Source organism: Theropithecus gelada, chromosome 7b, assembly GCF_003255815.1.
Source record: "Theropithecus gelada isolate Dixy chromosome 7b, Tgel_1.0, whole genome shotgun sequence".
Lineage (NCBI taxonomy): Eukaryota > Metazoa > Chordata > Mammalia > Primates > Cercopithecidae > Theropithecus > Theropithecus gelada.
Window position 1 is genome coordinate 76056680 of NC_037675.1, and position 20032 is coordinate 76076711.

Genomic DNA, 20032 nt, shown 5'->3' on the forward strand with positions numbered 1-20032 from the left:
TGACGTAGAAGTATTGCGCCGTTGGTGATTACGGAAGAACCAGGAGTGTGGCGTGACCATGGTGAGAGAAGAGGGTCCAAGAAGGGATGTTATCAGGCCACTTTTCGGGTGGAGAAGGAGGGAGTCAGACCGTGGCCAAATTTCTGACACATTGTCCTTGCATATTTTCATTCTGGTCTTAGCTCTTAAACTTCTCCGAGCGGTGCCTGTTATGCTTTACAGAGTGGGGAAGAGGGTCTGGGTATTTGAGGCAAGAAGGGAAGGCAATGGACAAGAGAAAAGAAGAGACTTTAAAAGATGCCATATGTTTCCAACTCTTTTAATTCTAAAATTTCTGTTTCAAGGGGAAGCAAAAGAAAACAAGGAAGTATGCGACCATGAAGCGAATGCTTAGTCTCAGAGATCAGAGGCTGTGAGTATCTGGAATTAACTGCCCAAGGATAGTCTAATAAGAGTCTAGAGAGGATAAGTAGTAAAAATTTTTGTTACTATTTTGTTTTTTACTTATAATATTGTATCTTCGATTTATATAGCATGAGATAACCAGTGTTTAACAGTAATTTAGCTGCTGAGCGCTCACACTGGGAAAGGCTATGGGAATTAAACATTTAAGTGTTCCCTTTCTCTACCGTTATATGCTTTGTCTGCCATATCGCATTTAAACCTCATGTCAGTTCGGTGAAGTCCGTATAATTCTCTTTATGTTTTTACCATTACACTACTACATTCCCCTGGGGTGGGGCGGGGGGAGTGTTTCTTGTTGAAAGATGGCAAGGTTAGAGACCGTGTTTGTCTTGTGTCTCCAGTGCCTGGTACTCAAATATTTTTTGTCAGAGAAAATGGGAAAGCTCCAAGATATCTCCATTTTATAAGTCTTACTAATATAAGAATCCAAATCACTGTGGAAGAAGAAAGTGAAGCGATATTCCCTAGTATGAAGAGGATCAAAGCAGTGTCCCTGCTTAAGTGTAGAATAAGCATAGCTATTAAATAAAGACTGATCTTCAATGAGTTTAAGAGTCTCAGAAAGCCAGGCGCAGTGGCTCACGCCTGTAATCCCAGCACTTTGCGCGGCTGAGGCGAATGGATTACCTGAGGTGAGGAGTTCGAAAGCAGCCTGGCCAACATGGTGAAACCCCGTCTCCACTAAAAATACAAAAAAAAGTCTCAGAATAAGAGAGTGGTCGTTAAAACCTTCAGAATTATTCTTCTCAGCCTTTAGTGTGGATGTATTGTGTAATTTTTAGGAGTGACACTCCATTAATAATAATTTCTAGTTAGAGGTTAAGTTCTGTATATGTGTTTTTACATTTTGGCCCTTTATAAGAAGCATATGGGATAATACTTTCCCCCTACTGTTAAAGCATCTGGATCTTCAGAAGATAACTGTCACCCTTTTACCCATTGCTTGGAAGTGGATTTTGATCCTTGATATGAGAGATTGTAAGAAAGAAATATAGTATAATCAGCTTTTATTTACTCATTAACAATTCTTATGCGTTATTGGCATTACTGATTAATTCTGATACTTCCAGGTACTGTACTTTGCACTGGTTATTTGCTCAGAAAGAGTAGGCTGATATTAACATGAAGAAGTCACAAAGTAGGATTTCTTCTGTAGACCAAAAAAAATGGAACTTTAGATTTTTGAGATTTTAACTGCTGTGGTTTTTCTTCTCCCTTGGATATAATTTACTTTTTTCTTCCTAGTAAAGAAAAGGATAGATTAAAACCTAAAAAGAAAGAAAAGAAGGATCCCAGTGCATTAAAGGAAAGAGAAGTGTGAGTAATCAAACATTTGAAGTTCTCCTTTAAAACCATAGACCGCTTAGAAATCCAGGCTTTCCCTGAGCTGGTTTGCTAACTTATTTGTTAGTAAGTCTACCACAACTATGTAGATGAAAGTGATATTGATGAGCATGTATCAGTTCCAGTGGTTTGAAGGTTTTTGGATTTTATGGAGCAGTAAAATTTCCCCTAAAATCCAGGAGATATTATCTAGGATTATCAACTTTTTCTTTGCCAGGGATCTTTTAAGAGACATAATTGCCGTTGTTTAACACACTAGCATTTCATAAAAGAGAGACTGTATCACCAAAAGATATTTAAAATATATTTTCAGAATAAAGATATGTATATAGAGATATAAAACCTTTATATAAAGATATAAAGGTATTTCATTCCTTTTGAGTAAATACATTTAACTTTATGAAAACTTTACCACATTTTCCTTATTTTTCTAATTTTGCCCTGGATTGGTAATGGATATATCATCACAGGTAGATACTGGTCCATGGCCTAGCATTTGGAATCACTGTCATAGTCAACCCAGACAACTTGGGCTAGGTGTGATACAGGTCCTGCTGTAGTGTATAATCCTAACACTAGACAAACTGTTCTCTATCACATTCCATAACAACAGTTTTAGAATCCAATAAGAATGACAAATGTGTTGGAGTATCATTCTAATCATACCTGTATTCTACCTCCCTGTGCCCATGGCGACTCTACTCTTGCTAGAGGAAGAGCTGGAATGGATAATTGCTTGTTTTGTTTGTTTGTTTTTGATAATTGCTTTTTAAAAGTTGGTGACAAAAGTTGCCAGGGGAGCTGAGATTAAGATAATGATGTTACTTTCTTCGTTGCCTTCCTTTTTAGGATTTATTTCCAATGAACATGTACAAAAGAGTTTACAGCAAACAGTCCCAAGCAGAGAGTTCTATTTTGTTTTTTGTTGATACTAGGGTATCAGTGTAAGTTTTACTTTGTTCTTGTTTTCTTTTTCCTTCAGTCCCCAACACCCTTCCTGCTTATTTTTCCAATATAATACACAGCTGGGCCCACCTTACCACATCCTCGTTGATACCAACTTTATCAACTTTTCCATAAAAGCCAAACTGGACTTAGTGCAGTCAATGATGGACTGTCTGTATGCCAAGTGTGAGTATCATACTTTTATGTTTCCGTGACATTTGTACAGAATAATTATATTTATACAAATACATGAAAAGAGGGAGAGGCCGGGCGCGGTGGCTCATGCCTGTAATCCCAGCACTTTGGGAGGCCAAGGCGGGCAGATCACGAGGTCAGGAGATTGAGACCATCCTGGCTAACACGGTGAAACCCCGTCTCTACTAAAAATACAAAAAAATTAGCCGGGCGCAGTGGCGGGCGCCTGTAGTCCCAGCTACTCAGGAGGCAGAGGCAGGAGAATGTCGTGAACCCGGGAAGCGGAGCTTGCAGTGAGCCGAGATTGTGCCACTGCATTCCAGCCTAGATGACAAAGCGAGACTCTGTCTCAAAAAAAAAAAGAAAGAAAAGAGGGAGATGGGGTTCTTATTAACTGAATTGCTGGCCATTTAATTTACAGTGGTCACCATAGCAATGACCATGTTTAATGAATTGAAGTATAATGCAAACTCGACTGGAAAAAATTAAACTTTCACAATTCAGAAAACACTTAGAATGCTTCAAGTATCATTATGGACATCAATTTTGAACATAGGGGAATTTTCTGTTTTCGAATTCTAGATTTTAAAATTCTGGATAAATGAAAGATCTGTTTTTTAGTGTCTGTATTCTTTTATGTTAACAAGGATATGTTCTCCCTTCTGCCCCAGTGTTGAAACACTAAATATGATATTCTGCCATTTATGATCACAGCCCTAGAAGTTAGATAGATGGTCAATTCCTAAGTTTATTCAGTTTGGTATTTATTTGTAGTACAGAGGATCTGAGGTAGTTTATTTATACCTAGGTATGTAATTTACCATTAATAGATTTCCCTTGTGTATTTATATATCCCCTCCTTTAAATGATCTTCCTTCACTACCATGAAGAGGAAAAAGAAAACTAAGGCCATGTATGAGGCCTATCATAGTAAGATCTGTCCCATTTGTAGCAGGTTTATGTTCATATATTTTTTAGTCACCCGGTTAGAGGTACAAATGAAAATTAGACTTAAAGGCCGGGCGCGGTGGCTCAAGCCTGTAATCCCAGCACTTTGGGAGGCCGAGGCGGGTGGATCACGAGGTCAGGAGATCGAGACCATCCTGGCTAACATGGTGAAACCCCGTCTCTACTAAAAATACAAAAAACTAGCCGGGCGTGGTGGCGGGCGCCTGTAGTCCCAGCTACTCGGAGGCTGAGGCAGGAGAATGGCGTGAACCTGGGAGGCGGAGCTTGCAGTGAGCCGAGATCGCGCCACTGCACTCCAGCCTGGGTGACACAGCGCGAGACCCCGTCTCAAAAAAAAAAAAAAAAAAAAAAAAAAAGAAAATTAGACTTAAACTTTGCCGTAGAGGAAAAATTATTGAAATCAAAGGGAAAAATTTGTACCTCCCTTTTTAAGTTTTAAAGGCTACTATATAACGAACAACAGTTACAGAGTGATAGAAATGTACATGTTGTTTACTGATTTATTATAATGAGCAAGGTGAGAAGATGGGGGTAAGGAATGTGTGAAGGAGGTATGAAAGCAGATTCTTTAGATGCCTAAAATTAGTTAAGAATGACTCCCGCCAGGCGCAGTGGCTCACACCTGTAATCCCAGCACTCGCGGTAGCTCACGCCTGTAATGCCAGCACTTTGGGAGGCCAAAGCAGGTGGATCATGAAGTCGAGATGGAGACCATCCTGGCCAACAAGGTGAAACCTCATCTCTCCTAAAAATACAAATATTAGCTGGATGTGGTTGTGCGTGCCTGTAGTCCCAGCTACTTGGGAGGCTGAGGCAGAAGAATTGCTAGAACCTGGGAGGTGGAGGTTGCAGTAAGCTGAGATCGCACCACTGCACTCCAGCCTGGCGACGGAGAGAGACTCCGTCTAAAAAAAAAAAAAGAGAATGGCTGCATATGTTTGTTAGCTGTATATATTAAGATGTGAATGTAGCCACCAGATGAGAAAAAAATAGAGCTAATGGAATAAAATAATCTTCTCTACAGATCAGAATTGATTGGGTAGGAATGGTCAGGGGACCGTTGTTTTTTCATATAGGCCTTTCTGTATTATTTTTTAAAGCTATATACATATACTTTTTAAATAAATCTTTTAGAAATAATCTAAAGTTGAGGTGCTACCAGGCCTGTAAGAATGAGGCTTGGGTAACCCTGTATGGGGGAAGACACTAAACTTGGTAGTCTCTTTGTATTTCCCATGGTATTTCTAATTGAGCTGCTTTTCCAGGAGTGCTGTGACCTACTTATCAATGAAACGGATAGAGGGTCAAAGCATGGCCCTTTGCTTCCTTGGTGAATTGCTTCCTTGACTCTATACCTCCACCAGTAATATCTAGATGGTGACTGTTAGAGCTTTCGTCAGGATTGCTTTAGTCTTATGGTTAGGCTTTCTTTAAATATGTATACTCTTTTTTTTTTGAGACAGTCTCGCTCTGTCACCCAGGCTGGAGTGCAGTGGCGTGATCTCAGCTCACTGCGACGTCTGCCTCCCAGGTTCAAGCAATTCTCCTGCCTTAGCCACCCGAGTAGCTAGGACATGCCACCATGCCTATCTAATTTTTGTATTTTTAGTAGAGATGGGTTTCACCATCTCTACATATTGGTCAGGCTGGTCCACCCACCTTGGCCTCCCAAAGTGTTGGGATTGCAGGCGTGAGCCACTGTGCCTGGCCTTGCTTGCCCTTATACTTAAAGGAAGGCCTTTATCTTCCTCTTACCTTGAAAAGGCCTTTTTGATCTTTTCATAGTTCCTGGTCTCTTCCATTTCCACTTTATAGTCCCAACAAGGAAGGATAATTTGCTTCCCATCAGCTTTCTCTTCTGCCTGTGAATCCTGAGGCTGTTACTTTCCCTTTCCTTATAGTGGTTTTCCTGAGCCTGCTTCCCGACTTCAGTTGCAAGCCTTTGCTTACTTCACTGCTACATGGCTCTGAAATTGGTCCTCTTAAAGAACACATTGCCTTTTTTCATGATCTCAGTATTAAAATATATACATATATTTTGAGACGAAGTTTCACTCTGTGGCCTAGGCTGGAGTACAGTGGCGTGATCTCTGCTCACTGCAACCTCTGCCTCCCAGGTTCAAGTGATTCTCCTGCCTCAGCCTCCTGAGTAGCTGGGATTATAGGTGTGTGCTGCCATACCCAGCTAATTTTTGTGTAAAGTAGAGACGGAGTTTCTCTATGTTGGCCAGGCTGGTATCGAACTCCTGAGCTCAAGCATTCTGCCCACCTCGGCCTCCCAAAGTGCGGGGATTATAGGCATGAGCCACCACACCTGGCCAATATTAATGTACTTCTAAAAAATTCTAGCATAAAAAATTAAAGTTGAAGCCTGGGCAACATAGCGAGACCCCATGTCTACACAAAATTTAAAAACTAGCCAGGAGGCCGAGTGTAGTGGCTCACACCTGTAATCCTAGCACTTTGGGAAGCCGAGGCAGGCAGATCACCTGAGATCAGGAGTTCGAGACCAGTCTGGCCAACATGGTGAAACGCCACCTCTACTAAAAATACAAAAATCAGCCAGGCACAGTGGCATGTGCCTATAATTCCAGCTACCTGGGAGGCTGAGGTAGGAGAATTGCTGGAACCTGGGAGGCAGAGGCCTCAGTGAGCTGAGATCGTGCCACTGCACTCCAGCCTGGGTGACAGAGCGAGACTCTGTCTCAAAAAAAAAAAAAAAGAAAGCCAGGCATGGTGGCATGCACCTGTGGTCCTAGCTACAGATGTTGAGGTGGGAGGATCACTTGAGCCTGGGAGGCCGAGGCTACAGTGAATTGTGATTATGCCACTACACTCCAGCCCAGTCAACAGAGTGAGACCCTGTCTTTAAAAAAAAAAAAAAAAAGAAGAAGAAGAAAAGAAAGTTGGGATGGGCAAGATCCTTCACACCTATAGTCCCTGCAGGTTGGGAGGCCGAGGTGGGAGGAATTCTGGGCTTGAACTCAGGAGTTCAAGACCAGCCCAGGCAACATGGTGTGACCGCATCTGTACAAAAAAACTTTTTTTTAAAATCAGGCCAGGCATAGTGGCTCATGCCTGTAATCCCACCACTTTGGGAGGCCAACGTGGGTGGATCGCTTGAGCCCGGAGTTTGAGACCAGCCTGGGCAACATGGCAAAACCCTGTCTCTACCAAAAGAAACCACAAAAATTAGCTGAGCGTGGTGAAGCATGTCTATGGTCCCAGCTGCTTGGGAGGCTGAGGTGGGAGGATCACTTGAGCCTGGGAGGTTGAGGCTGCACTGAGCCATGTCCATGTCACTGCCCTCCAGCCTGGGTGACAGAAAAAGAACCTGTCTCAAAACGGAGTGGAGGAAGAAAGTTGGTTATAATGCATTTCCTCAAAGGGGCAATTACAAAAAGTCATAAATAACTGTGGGAAAGGGAGGGTTAATTTTATTTATTGATGAAAATGGCCTGTAATCCCAGCACTTTGGGAGGCCAAGGCACGCGGACTACCTGAGGTCTGGAGTTCAAGACCAGCGTGGCCAACATGGCAAAACTCTCTCTCTACTCCAAAAAAAATTAGCCAGGCATGGTGGCAGGCCCCTATAATTCCAGCTACTCAGGAGGCTGATGCAGGAAAATTACTTGAACCCCAGAGGCAGAAATTTCAGTGAGCCAAGATCGTACCATTGTACTGCAGCCCAGGCAGCAAGAGCGAAACTCCATCTCAAAAAAGAAAATGAATCATATATATTTTTTTCTTTATAAAACAGATTTACTGAAATATAATTGACTCCCTTTACAACTATACAGTTCATCCCTTTAAAGTGTACAGTTCAGTGATTTCTAGTTGTGCATCATCCATCACCATAGTCAATTTTAGAACTTCCATTATCCCGGAAAGAAACCTGGAGACCCTTAGCCATCACCCTGCAACCCTCACCATTCTCTCTATTTCTAGGCAACCACTAATCTACTTTCTGTTGCTATAAATTTCCCTATTCTGGACATTTAATAAAAATAGAATCTTACAATATTTGGTCCTCTTTCATTTAGCATACTATTTTCAAGGATCATTTATATTACAGCTTGTATCAGTGCTTCATTTCTTTTTATTACTGAATAACATTCCACTATATGGATAGATCACATTTTAATCATTTCTACTTGCTGCTTACATTGAACTATATATTTTGAATATTTTTCCATGGCATGTATACATAAATGGGCCTCATTCTTTTATTTTGAGTCGGGGTCTTGCTCTGTCAACCAGGCTGGAATACACGGGTCTGAGCCAATAGCTCACGGCAGCCTCAACCTCCAGGTCTCAAGTGATCCTCCAGCCACAGTTTCCCAAGTAGCTGAGACTACTGGAAAGAGCCACTATGCCTATTTTATGCCTGGCTATTTTATTTATTTATGTTTTGTAGAAACAAGGTATCAATCATGTTGCTCAAGGTTTTTTTTTTTTTTTAAAAGACAGGGTCTTAACTCTGTCACCCAGGCTGGAGTACAGTGGTGTGATCTCAGCTCACTACAGCCTCTGCTTCCCGGATTCAAGCAATTCTCATGCCTCAGCCTCCCACTAGCCGGGATTGCAGGTGTGTACCACCACACCCACCTAATTTATTTATTTATTTATTTTTTGTGGCAGAGCCTCACTCTGTCACCCGGGGTGGAGTGCAGTGGCGCAATCTCGGCTCACTGCAACCTCTGCCTCCAGGCTTCAAGTGATTCTCCTGCCTCAGCTTCCCAAGTAGCTGGGATTACAGGCATGTGCCGCCATTTTGTATTTTTAGTAGAGACGGGGTTTCACCATGTTGACCAGACTGGTCTCGAACTCCTGACCTCAGGTGACCCGCTCGCCTCAGCCTTCCAAAGTGCTGGGATTACAGGCGTGAGCCACTGTGCCCAGCCCTAATTTTTATATTTTTAGTAGAGATGGGGTTTTGCCATGTTGGCCAGGAATTCTTTTTTAGAGTCACATATGGCCGGGCACGATGGCTCATGCCTATAATCCCAGCATTTTGGGAGTTCAAGGCAGGTGGATTGCTTCAGGTCAGGAGTTCAAAACCAGCCTGACCAACACGGTGAAACCCCGTCTCTACTAAAACTACAAAAATTAACTGGGCGTGGTGGAGGGCGCCTGTAATCCCAGCTACTCGGGAGGCTGAGGCAGGAGAATCACTTGAACCTGGGAGGCAGAGATCACGCCACTGCACTCTAGCCTGGGCAACAAAACGAGACTTGAGACTTCCTCTCAAAACAAAATAAAAAATGAATAAAGTTACATACTATAATCGCTTCTCAGCCTTTTGGCTAAGATCAAGTGTAAAGTTACATACTATTCTATTGTTTAAATACATAATTTTTTAAACCCAGTATCTTATTAGGTATTTGGATTATTTCCAGGTTCTACCCAATTAACAAGTCTATAGTAAATATCCTTATGAATATGTCTCCGTAAGAGTGTATTTCTTTAGGATACATTGTCTAGAAGCTGTATTATATATCAAGGGATTTGTGTATTTTTAATAGGTATTGCAAATTTGCCCTCAAATAGTTATACTAATGTATATACCTACAAACTTAGCATGAGAATACTTGTTTCCTCAATATTGGGTATTTTCTTTTTTCTTTTCTTTTTTTTTTTTTGAGATGGAGTTTCGCTCTTGACACTCAGGCTAGAGTGCAATGGCATGATCTTGGCTCATTGCAACCTCCATCTCCTGGGTTCAACTGATTCTCCTGCCTCAGCCTCCCAAGTAACTGGGATTACAGGTGCCCAACACCATGCCCAGCTATTTTTTTTATTTTTAGTAGAGACGGGTTTCACTGTGTTGGCCAGGCTGGTCTCGAACTCCTGACCTCAGGTGATCTGCCTGCCTTAGCCTTCCAAAGTGCTGGGATTATAGACGTGAGCCACTATGCCTGGCCAGTATTGGGTATTTTCATCTGTTTAATCTTTGCCACTCTTCTAGGTGCCACTCTTCCCAGTCTTTGGCCCAACAGACTCAGTTCAAATGTTGGCTTTACCATTTGCTATCTATTTAGTTAACTTCTTTGTGTCTCAGGTTTCTCACTTCTAAAATAGGGATGATGATTTTTTTTTTAACTTATATGGCTTTCTTTTTATGTGATCAGATTTACATTATCTGGCTATTTCATGGCTTCTTGTGGTTCACATTTAAATTTGATTTCATCTAAGCCAGGCACAGTAGCTCATGCCTGTAATCCCAGCACTTTGGGAGCCCAAGACAGGAGGAGTGATTAATCCCAGGAATTCAAGACAGCCTGGGCAACATGGCAAAGCCCCATCTCTACAAAAAAAAAAAAAAGGTTTTTTTTTAATTAGCTGGTCATAGTGGTGTGTACCTGTGGTCCTAGCTACTTGGGAGGCTGAGGTGGGAGGATCATTAGAACCCAGGAGGATCACTAGAACCCAGGAGGTCGAGGCTGCAGTAAGCTGAGATCGTGCCACTGCACTCCAACCTGGGCAACAGAGCAAGACTCTGTCTCAAAAAAATAAAATTAAAATAAATAAATTTTTTCCCATCAGAAACTTACATTAATATAAAAATAATGATGGAGTTCAGCTTAGTTCTTTTTCCCCCAGATATGTTTATAACAGGGAATCTGCGATTTGGGGTTGGGACAGTCTTAGTTTCTTAGGGATTTCTTTTTTTTTTTTTTTGAGACGGAGTCTCGCTCCGTCGCCCAGGCTGGAGTGCAGTGGCGCGATCTTGGCTCACTGCAAGCTCCGCCTCCAGGGTTCATGCCATTCTCCTGCCTCAGCCTCCCAAGTAGTTGGGACTACAGGCGCCCGCCGCCACGCCCGGCTAATTTTTTGCATTTTTAGTAGAGATGGGGTTTCACCATGTTAGCCAGGATGGTCTCGATCTCCTGACCTCGTGATCCACCCGCCTCCGCCTCCCAAAGTGCTGGGATTACAGGCATGAGCCACCGCGCCCGGCCGTGTCCTGCGTCTTTAAAACTCTGAGCTGGGATATAATTCAGGGATAATTTCTTTACAAGTTCTGTCCTTAATGTGAATTTTTTTCCCTGGCAGGTATCCCTTGTATAACTGACTGTGTAATGGCTGAAATTGAGAAATTGGGGCAGAAGTATCGAGTGGCTCTAAGGTAGGAAGGAGGTAGACTAGATCTGTTCTAGATTAGTATACTGAAGATTCATCTGTTTGCTGTTTAAAGATTTCTTGGCCAGTTAGTTTAAGTGAAAATCGTGTAAAACTATCATTTTTGGGGAAGTTGTTTTGGTCTTTCTCTCACACAAAAATCAGTTCCAGTTAGAGTAAGTATCTAAACTTTTAATAGAAAATACAGAGAATATCTTGGCCATGTTCAGCGGCCTGTAATCCCAGTACTTTGGGAGGCCGAGGCAGGCAGATCACCTGAGGTCAGGAGTTTGAGACCAGCCTGACCAACATGGAGAAACCCTATCTCTTCTAAAAATACAAAATTAGTCGGTCGTGGTGGCGGGTGCCTGTAATCCCAGCTACTGGGGAGGCTGAAGCAGGAGAATTGCTTGAACCCAGTAGGCGGAGGTTGCATGAGCCTAGATTGTGCCATTGCACTCCAGCCTGGGCAACAAGAGCAAAACTGTGTCAAAAAAAAAAAAAAAAAAAAATATCTTAATGAAATTGAATATTTGTGTATAGCAAAACATCATTAACAAAGTAAACAGACATACATAATCAACAAAGGGCTTATTTTCAAAATGCATAAAGAACTTCACATCCATAAGAAAAACACAATTCTTGGCCGGGCGCGGTGGCTCACGCCTGTAATCCCTGCACTTTGGGAGGCCGAGGCGGGCGGATCACGAGGTCAGGAGATGGAGACCATCCTGGCTAACAAGGTGAAACCCCGTCTCTACTAAAATACAAAAAAAATTAGCCGGGCGCGGTGGCGGGCGCCTGTAGTCCCAGCTACTCGGGAGGCTGAGGCAGGAGAATGGCGCGAACCCGGGAGGCGGAGCTTGCAGTGAGCCGAGATGGTGCCACTGCACTCCAGCCTGGGGGACAGAGTGAAGACTCCGCCTCAAAAAAAAAAAAAAGAAAAACACAATTCTTAAATTCACAATGAGTTGTCATTTAATGCCCATTAGATTGGCAAAAATTTTTTAATGAGCTTGACAATGCCGAGAATAGTTAAGGCCGTGAAGCAATGGAAATTCTCATACTTAACTACTAAGGGTATAATAAATTGGTCATCACTTTGGAGAGCAATTTGACAATATCTGGTAAAATCCAGGTTGTTCATACTCTTAACAACACAGTCTTTTAACCTGGAGATCACAGTCTGTAGGTAATTATATTAGTTTAAAGGATCACGATGCATGGTGGGTTTGGGGGTTTTTTTGTGTTTGTTTTGTTTTGTTTTTGTTTTGTTTTGTTTTTGAAGCAAAGTATTGCTCTGTCACCCAGGCTGGAGTGCAGTGGCACAATCAGGGCTCACTGCAGCCTCGACCTCCTGGGCTTAAGCAGTCGTCCTGCCTCAGCACCCTCAAGTAGCTGGGACTACAGGCATGCAACACCTTACATGGCCAGTGTTTTAAAATTTCAGTAGAGACGAGGTCTCACCATGTTGCCCAGACTAGTCTTGAAGTTGTGGGCTCAAGTGATCCTCCTACCTTGGCCTCTCAAAATGCTGAGATTATAGGCATAAGCCACCACGCCCGACCCCTGAGTATATTTTTTAGTGTAATAGAAGAAACTATAGGCTGGGCATGGTGGCTCATGACTGTAATCCCAACACCTTGGGAGGCTGAGGCGAACAGAATGTTTGAGCCCAGGATTTCCAGTCCAGCCTGGGCATCATGGTGAAACCCTGTCTCTACAAAAAGTAAAAAAATTAACCAGGCATGGTGGCACACACCTGTAGTCTCAGCTACTCGGGAGGCTGAGGTGGGAAGATTGCTTGAGCCCAGGAGGCAGAGGTAGCAGTGAGCTAAGATGGTACCACTGCACTTTAGCCTGGGTGATAGAGTGAGACTCTGTCTCAAAAAAAAAAAAAAGAAAGAAATTATAAAATATTAGTATGAATATGTAGAAAAAATTGGGTACTACCTCACAAAAGTTTTTTTGCTGTTATATGTGTGTATATGTATATGTGTGCATACTGTATGCTAGATAAAATCTAATGCTATGGGTTCTGGTAAAAAAAGAAAAGAAAAGAAAAAAAGATTGCTATAGAGAAGTTCACCTACTATTGGAGTCAAATATTGGCATCTTTTTATGTACGTAATAGCAAAAAATTGCAGGCAGCCAAAAGAAATGACTTTTCTTAAGCCATTAAGAAAATAAAGGATGGCCAGGCATGGTGGCTCATGCCTGTAATCCCAGCACTTTGGGAGGCCGAGGCAGGCAGATCATTTGAGATCAGGAGTGATCCTGAACTTGGTGAAACCCTTTCTCTACTAAAATACAAAAATTAGCCAGGCATGGTGGCGGGCGCCTGTAATCCCAGCTACTCTGGAGGCTGAGGCAGGAGAATCATTTGAACCCAGGAGGCGGAGGTTTCAGTGAGCCAAGGTCGTGCCACTGTACTCCAGCCTGGGCTACAGAGCAAGACTCTGTCTCAAAAAAAAAAAAAAAAATAGGACTGGGTACAGAGGCTGATGTATAATCCCAACACTTTGTGAGGCCAAGTGGGGAGGATTGGTTGAGCCCAGGAGTTTAAGACCAGCCTGGCCAACATAATGAGACCCTGGCTCTACAAATTTTAAAAAATTAGCCAGGCATGGTGGCATATGCCTGTAGTCATAGCTACCGTGGCGGTTGAGCCAAGAGAATTGCTTGAGCCCAGGAGTTCGAGGTTGCAGTGAGCTATGATCACACCACTGCACTCCAGCCCCCAAAACAAAGTGAGACCTTGTCTTTTTAAAAAAGAAAGAAAAGAATAGGTAAGCTGTGGAATGCTTGTTAATAAAATACTATACAAGAGTGAAGATGAGTGAACTAGAGTTATGTGTCAATATGGATAAATCTCAAAAACAATATAAAATATATTAAAAAAAGCAGCAGTCAGGCACTATGGCTCACTCCTGTAATCCCAGCAGTATTGGGAGCCCGAAGCGGGAGGATTCTTTGAGCCCAGGAATTTGAGACCAGCCTGGGCAACATAGTGAGACCCAATGTCTATGAAACATTTTCAAATTAGCTAGGCATGGTGGCAGATACTTGTATTCCTAGCTACTTGGGAGGCTGAGGTAGAAGGATTGTTTGAGCCAGGGAGGTTTGAGATCATACCACTGCACTCTAGCCTGGGAGACAGAGAGACCCTGTCTTAAAAAAAAGAAAAAGAGCAATGCTGAGCACTGTTACACACACCTCTATTTCCAGTTACTTGGGAAGCTGAGGCAGAAGGATCACCTGAGCCTAGGAGTTTCAAGCCAGCCTAGACAACAAGACTGCAGTCTCTTAAAAAAATTTTAAAAAAATTTTAAAAAGGCAAGAACATATGTGGAGTACACCGTTTATCTAAAGTCTAAAAACATGCAAACCAATTCTGCATTGTTTATAGATATGTGTATATGCTTTTTTTTTTTTTTTTTTTTTAAACACATTCTCACTCTGTCACCCAGGCTGGAGTGCAGTGATGCTATCACACAGCTCACTACAGCCTTAACCTCTCTGGCTCAAGTGATCCTCCTGCTTCGGCCTCCCAAGTAGCTGGGACTACAGGTGCATACCACTATGCATGTCTGAATTTTTTTTTTTCCTTTTGCATGGCTAATTTTTTTAAAATTTGCTTGGTAGAGGCCGGGCATGGTGGTTCATGCCTGTAATCCTGGCACTTAGGAAGGCTGTGGTGGGCGGATCACCTGAGACTAGGAGTTCAAGACCAGCCTGACCAATGTGGTGAAACCTCATCTCTGCTAAAAACACAAAAATTAGCTGGGCATAGTGGCAGGCACCTATAATCCCAGCTACTAGGGATGCTGAGGCAGGAGAATTGCTTGAGCCTAGGAGGCAGAGGCTGCAGTGAGCCAAGATCATGCCACTGCACTCCAGCCTAGGCAACAGAGCAAGACTCCATCTCAAAAAGGCTGGACATGGTGGCTCACGCCTGTAATCCCAGCACTTTGGGAGGCTGAGGTAGGCAGATCATCTGAGGTCGGGAGTTCCAGACCAGCTTGGCTAACATGCCCATAATCCCAGCTACTCAGGAGGCTGAAGCAGGCGAATCGCTTGAACCTGGGAGGCAGAGGTTGCAGTGAGCTAGGATCGTGCCACTGCACTCCAGTCTGGGTGACAGAGTGAGACTCCATCTCTGGGAAAAAAAAATTTTTTTTGGTAGAGATAGGGTCTCACTATGTTGCCCAGCTGGTCTCAAACTCCTGGTCTCAAGTAATCTTCCTGCTTTGGCCTCCCAGAGTGCTGGGATTATAGTCATGATCCTCCACACCCAGCCTGGCAATTTTTAAAACAATAAAAACAAGGAATGAGAGGGGAGAAAATAGAGGCACCAAGTGGAAACACTAAGTTTGGCTGTCAAGAGATGCAGAAATGGGGTGTTAGCTGGAGGGGGGTATAGGTAAAAAGATTATTTTTCTTTTTTTAAGACAGAGAATATACGACAGCATGTTAGTATGTTTCTGGGAAAGAGCTAGTAGAGAGGAGATAAGTGATTTCAGGAGTAAAGAGATAACCGAAAGAGCATAGTCTAGACTGTTGCCCACCTAGTTTGTCAGCAACCAGTCCATCCTCCCTCTAGCATATCCTCCCCAGCACAGCCTGCTTAGTTTTTCCAAGACAGAGCTTTGTTCCTACCACTTTGTCCCCCAGAAATCTTTAATGACTCCTCATTACCTGTGTCATCACACTTCTCAGCCTAGCACTGGAGACTCTTTCTAGCACCATTTCATTCTTCTCTCCACAAACACTCTTCCCCCAGCCAGAAAGATGTGTTTACTCTTCCCCAAACACCAAGAAACCATTTTACAGTTGTCTGGTGTCCTATTTGGTACCCTCACATTGCTTGGCACATTCTTTAATCTTACTTCACCCCTATGTCATTTTTTTCTAAATATTGCCAACCCACATTGACCTAGCACTGAACTACTGCAATACGGAGGAGTATTTGTGTTGTACTTGATACATATGTGCTGTCTTGTATTTTTCTTCATTTTGGTGACTCATCATCATTGTTAATAGAAAGAGCATGGCTCTCAGAGTCACACAGAGTTGGGGTTTTTCTTTTTCCAATATGTATGGAAATAATACATGTTTGAATGATTTATGGCAAACAATATAAGCATATACATATAGTAAAAGGTAAAAGTCTGCCTCTACATTCATTCTTTGTCCATTCTAATACTCCAAGAGTGACAACTGAGAAAGGTTAATATATTTTTCCAGACCTTTTTCTGTGCAAATGCAAATCTAGATAAAGAGTATTGGAAAGAAGGATTTGTATTTTATTAATTAAATTTTATATATATATATGTGTGTGTATATATATATGCGCATGCATATGCCCTGCTTTGTTTATTCAACAATTTAGCGTAGGTCCTTCCACATTGGTATGTACAGCTGTACCTCATTTTTTTTTTAATAGGATAAGGGCACCAAAATATGTTTAACTTTTACCTTTCTAATGGATATTTTGATTTTTTCACTTACTGTAAACTGCTAAGGGATCATCCTTGTGCCTATATTCTTGTTCATTTGTGTGTAAGACAGCTTCTTAAAAGTGTAATGGTTAGGTTAAAATGGGTTTTGTTTTTGAATCCTGGCTTTTCCCAGCTGTATAGCTTTGAATAAAGTAATTTAATCTCTCTAAGCCTGCTTCCTCATCTGTAGAATAGATATATAACAACTCAGAATTTTGTGATGATTAAATGATCGAAAGCACACCAGCTGTCAGGCAGGAAGCCTTCATTCCCTGCCCCGTGAATTGTCTTTCCAGTGAGAGGATAAAGTTCAGGAGAGTAGTGCCTTAAAATCTCTGCGTAGATCATGTTACTTTTATTGCACTGATTAAAACTCAGAAAGTTATCCAGTTGATTGAACGTTTTCTTTAATCCACCTACAGGATCGCCAAGGATCCAAGATTTGAACGATTACCATGTACACACAAAGGGACTTATGCAGATGACTGCTTAGTACAGAGAGTAACTCAGGTATTATCAGTTCATAACTGTTTACTTTGTGCTTTAAAAAAACAATGTAAACTATTGTCTCCTGAATGTTCATGGTCAGTAAAGCATCTAGGAATATACATTGTGGTTTAAAAAAAAAATGGCATAGCATTCCTTCATAAAAAGCATAGGTGTCTTCATTTACTTGAGAAAGTGGATTGAAAATGTATACTCTAACCATAATGGAAAGAGCACAGGCTTGGGGAGGAGACACGGGTTTCACATCTCAGCACCTGCATTTACTGGCTATGTGATTTGGGACATTTAACTGATTCTTTATCTCACAAATCTCTGTAAAATGATTTTAAGTGAGTTAATGTGGAACCCATTTACTTTTGATGTAGGAATTTTGTTTCTCTTCATGATGCCTAATCCAAAAGTGCTTCTTAGTTATGTCTGAGAGTCTCCCAAGGTGCTATTTCACACATACCCTAGAATAAGTAGGTTTTTAATTCCTTCATTAAGCACCACAAGGACTTCTGCTACTGAGTGCTTTTATAAGGGCCTCTCTTTGCTGATGATAATCTTCATCTGCTGACCACAGAGCCATCCCTTTAGTCACTTCAACCCATAGGTGGGGCCAGTATTTCCCACAGCACAGCTGACACCACTCTGCCACTTTATATAAAACTCAGTAGGAGAGTCAGACATGACAGAAATGAAGCTTCCTACAAAATAGCTTTCACCTGACAGCTAAATGTTAACTGCTTTTATAACCGCTAGGCTCTAGTTTCAGGCCCTGAAAATCCTATTTAGGCCTTCTGTTTCGGGGGTAGCCTACCTCTAACATCAGTAGGCCCAGAGCACACCCAAGCCCCAAGATCTAGGGAAAGGAGGGAGCTATGGCCTCCAAATTAAGGCACTTTTTATCTCCATGGAGTTCCTCGGAGCATTTTTCCCAAAACTAAAGAATTGTCTGCCCCAAGCGTGAAAGTCCCTTTCATTTATGAGCAGAAAACAGTTTGCAGCTTGTGAATGCTTTTCAGCCTTCTCCTCAAGATTCTTAATGCTGCATTCAGCCCAGGCAACTTGTTTATTTTATATAACAAGATTAAGAGCTCCTATATCATAGTAGCTACTCAACAAATTGTTACAGCCTGCCCTTCGCTACTTACTGTGAAAATGAACTATTCTTAGATTAGTCAGTGGTTGTGCCATTATCCAGTAGTCACTAAGCGTGCTCAATGACGTCAGTGTGAACATCACTCCATGTCTCTTACAGCATAAGTGTTACATTGTGGCCACAGTTGACCGGGACCTTAAAAGAAGAATCCGTAAGATTCCTGGAGTTCCTATCATGTACATTTCTAACCACAGGTGAGAGATTTCTCTTGGGGAAGGGAATAGAAATATATAATTGATATCAATTGAAAATGAGGACAAGTGATAAGGTTATAAAGGATTTGAAAGAAATTGTTGTGTCAAATGTTTACATAGTTATATTTGAAAAAATGAGACAAAGCAAGAGCTAGGGCAAAAGAGAGAGGATTTAAGGAATGAGGCAAACATTTAAATTGTTAGAATAAGATTACTGGAAGAAATAGATGTATTGTTTTAAACAAAAGCAGTAATTTAAATCAAGCTAATCTTTTTGGCCAGAAATGCCTATTTTGAAAGATTTTTTTTTAATTAACACCTCATCTGAGAAATGGAAAGCTTATTTTAAAAAAAAAAAAAGCTATTATCCTTCTTGGCTATTTTATGTCAGTCCTCAGACTTATTTTCCAGCTTTTCAGCTTGGGGAGAGCACAATGTGGTAGGAAATCTATGGACTAAGAAGTTGGACTTACTGATCTCAGATCCTCGGTTCCCCTCTTGCTGACTTGTGTGACTTTGAAAAAACAATCATCTTGTATTATAGTCAGCATTTTGCTGTGAATCATTCATTATGATGCTCCCCTAAATTGTTCCCACTGACAAAAAGGATTCAGAGCGGGGGTGAGAGTATTGCAGTCTGTAAAGGATGGGTTTTTAGATGGGTTCTCTTCCCATCTTTCTTACCAGTGTTAATTTTTTGTCCTGGTCAGATACAACATCGAACGGATGCCAGATGATTATGGAGCCCCTCGATTCTAATTCTTACAAGACACAATTCCTCTGCCTTTCTTCAACCAGCTTTCTCTTGTTGCCAGTTCATTACACGAAATGTAGCAGGATTTTTAAGGAATCAGAGAGACCGATGGAGTTCAGGAAGATATTTATTATTTAGGTGCACTGGACCAGTTGGATTAACATCCAAAGGACTGAGCCCTGAACAAAGAGTTAAGTTACCTTTTAAGCATTTTGTGGGGCGGCGGGGCGGGATCTGTGCAGGGGGAAGCATATTATAGAAGTGAGAAAGACAATTAATTGAGACATGCATTACATCATTTCTTTCTTTTCAAGGAGAAACATGTTTTATGACTTGAGTTTATCTGTCTAGTTACCTTGCAGCTGCACAGCTAGAGAAACGGTATTTACAATGCCTGGGAAAGGAGGAGAGATAAGGCTCACTAGCCACAGAAAACAGGCAATTAATTTTTAAAGGACTCCAGCTCTTTCTCTTTCTCTCAGGGAATTGGGTTCTCTTACATACAACTGAGTTTCTGCTTACACATTTTTAAATTTCTTTTAATTCCTTTTCCAGTGCAATAGCATGAATTATTATTCTGTTGACCTATTAGCCCTATTATGAGCTGAGGGTAGTTAGATATGCTCACTCTTTTTTTTTTTTTTTTTTTTCTTGAGACGAAGTTTTGCTCTGTCACCAGGCTGGAGTGCAGTGGCACGATCTGGGCTCACTGCAACCCCTGCCTCCTAGGTTCAATTGATTCTCCTGCCTCAGCCTCCTGAGTAGCTGGGATTACAAGTACATGCCACCATGCCCAACTAATTTTTTTTTTTTTTTTATTAGAGACAAATACTTTCGTATTTTCAATATAGAAAAATATGCCTCGGCCTCCCAAAGTGCTGGAATTACAGGC

At 41.8% G+C, this 20032-nt stretch overlaps 1 protein-coding gene and 1 pseudogene across 1 annotated transcript; both read left to right on the top strand.

Moving 5' to 3' along the window:
• Positions 1 to 4: 4 nt before the first annotated feature.
• FCF1 (FCF1, rRNA-processing protein) lies at positions 5 to 19768 on the top strand. Its single transcript, XM_025391924.1, has 8 exons — positions 5 to 61; positions 345 to 412; positions 1711 to 1782; positions 2792 to 2940; positions 10975 to 11047; positions 16964 to 17051; positions 18292 to 18386; positions 19097 to 19768. The coding sequence occupies exons 1-8, from the start codon at positions 59 to 61 to the stop codon at positions 19143 to 19145; spliced, it is 597 nt and encodes a 198-aa protein (XP_025247709.1). The 5' UTR covers positions 5 to 58; the 3' UTR covers positions 19146 to 19768.
• On the top strand, positions 9205 to 9351 carry LOC112629632 (annotated as a pseudogene).
• Positions 19769 to 20032: the final 264 nt, after the last annotated feature.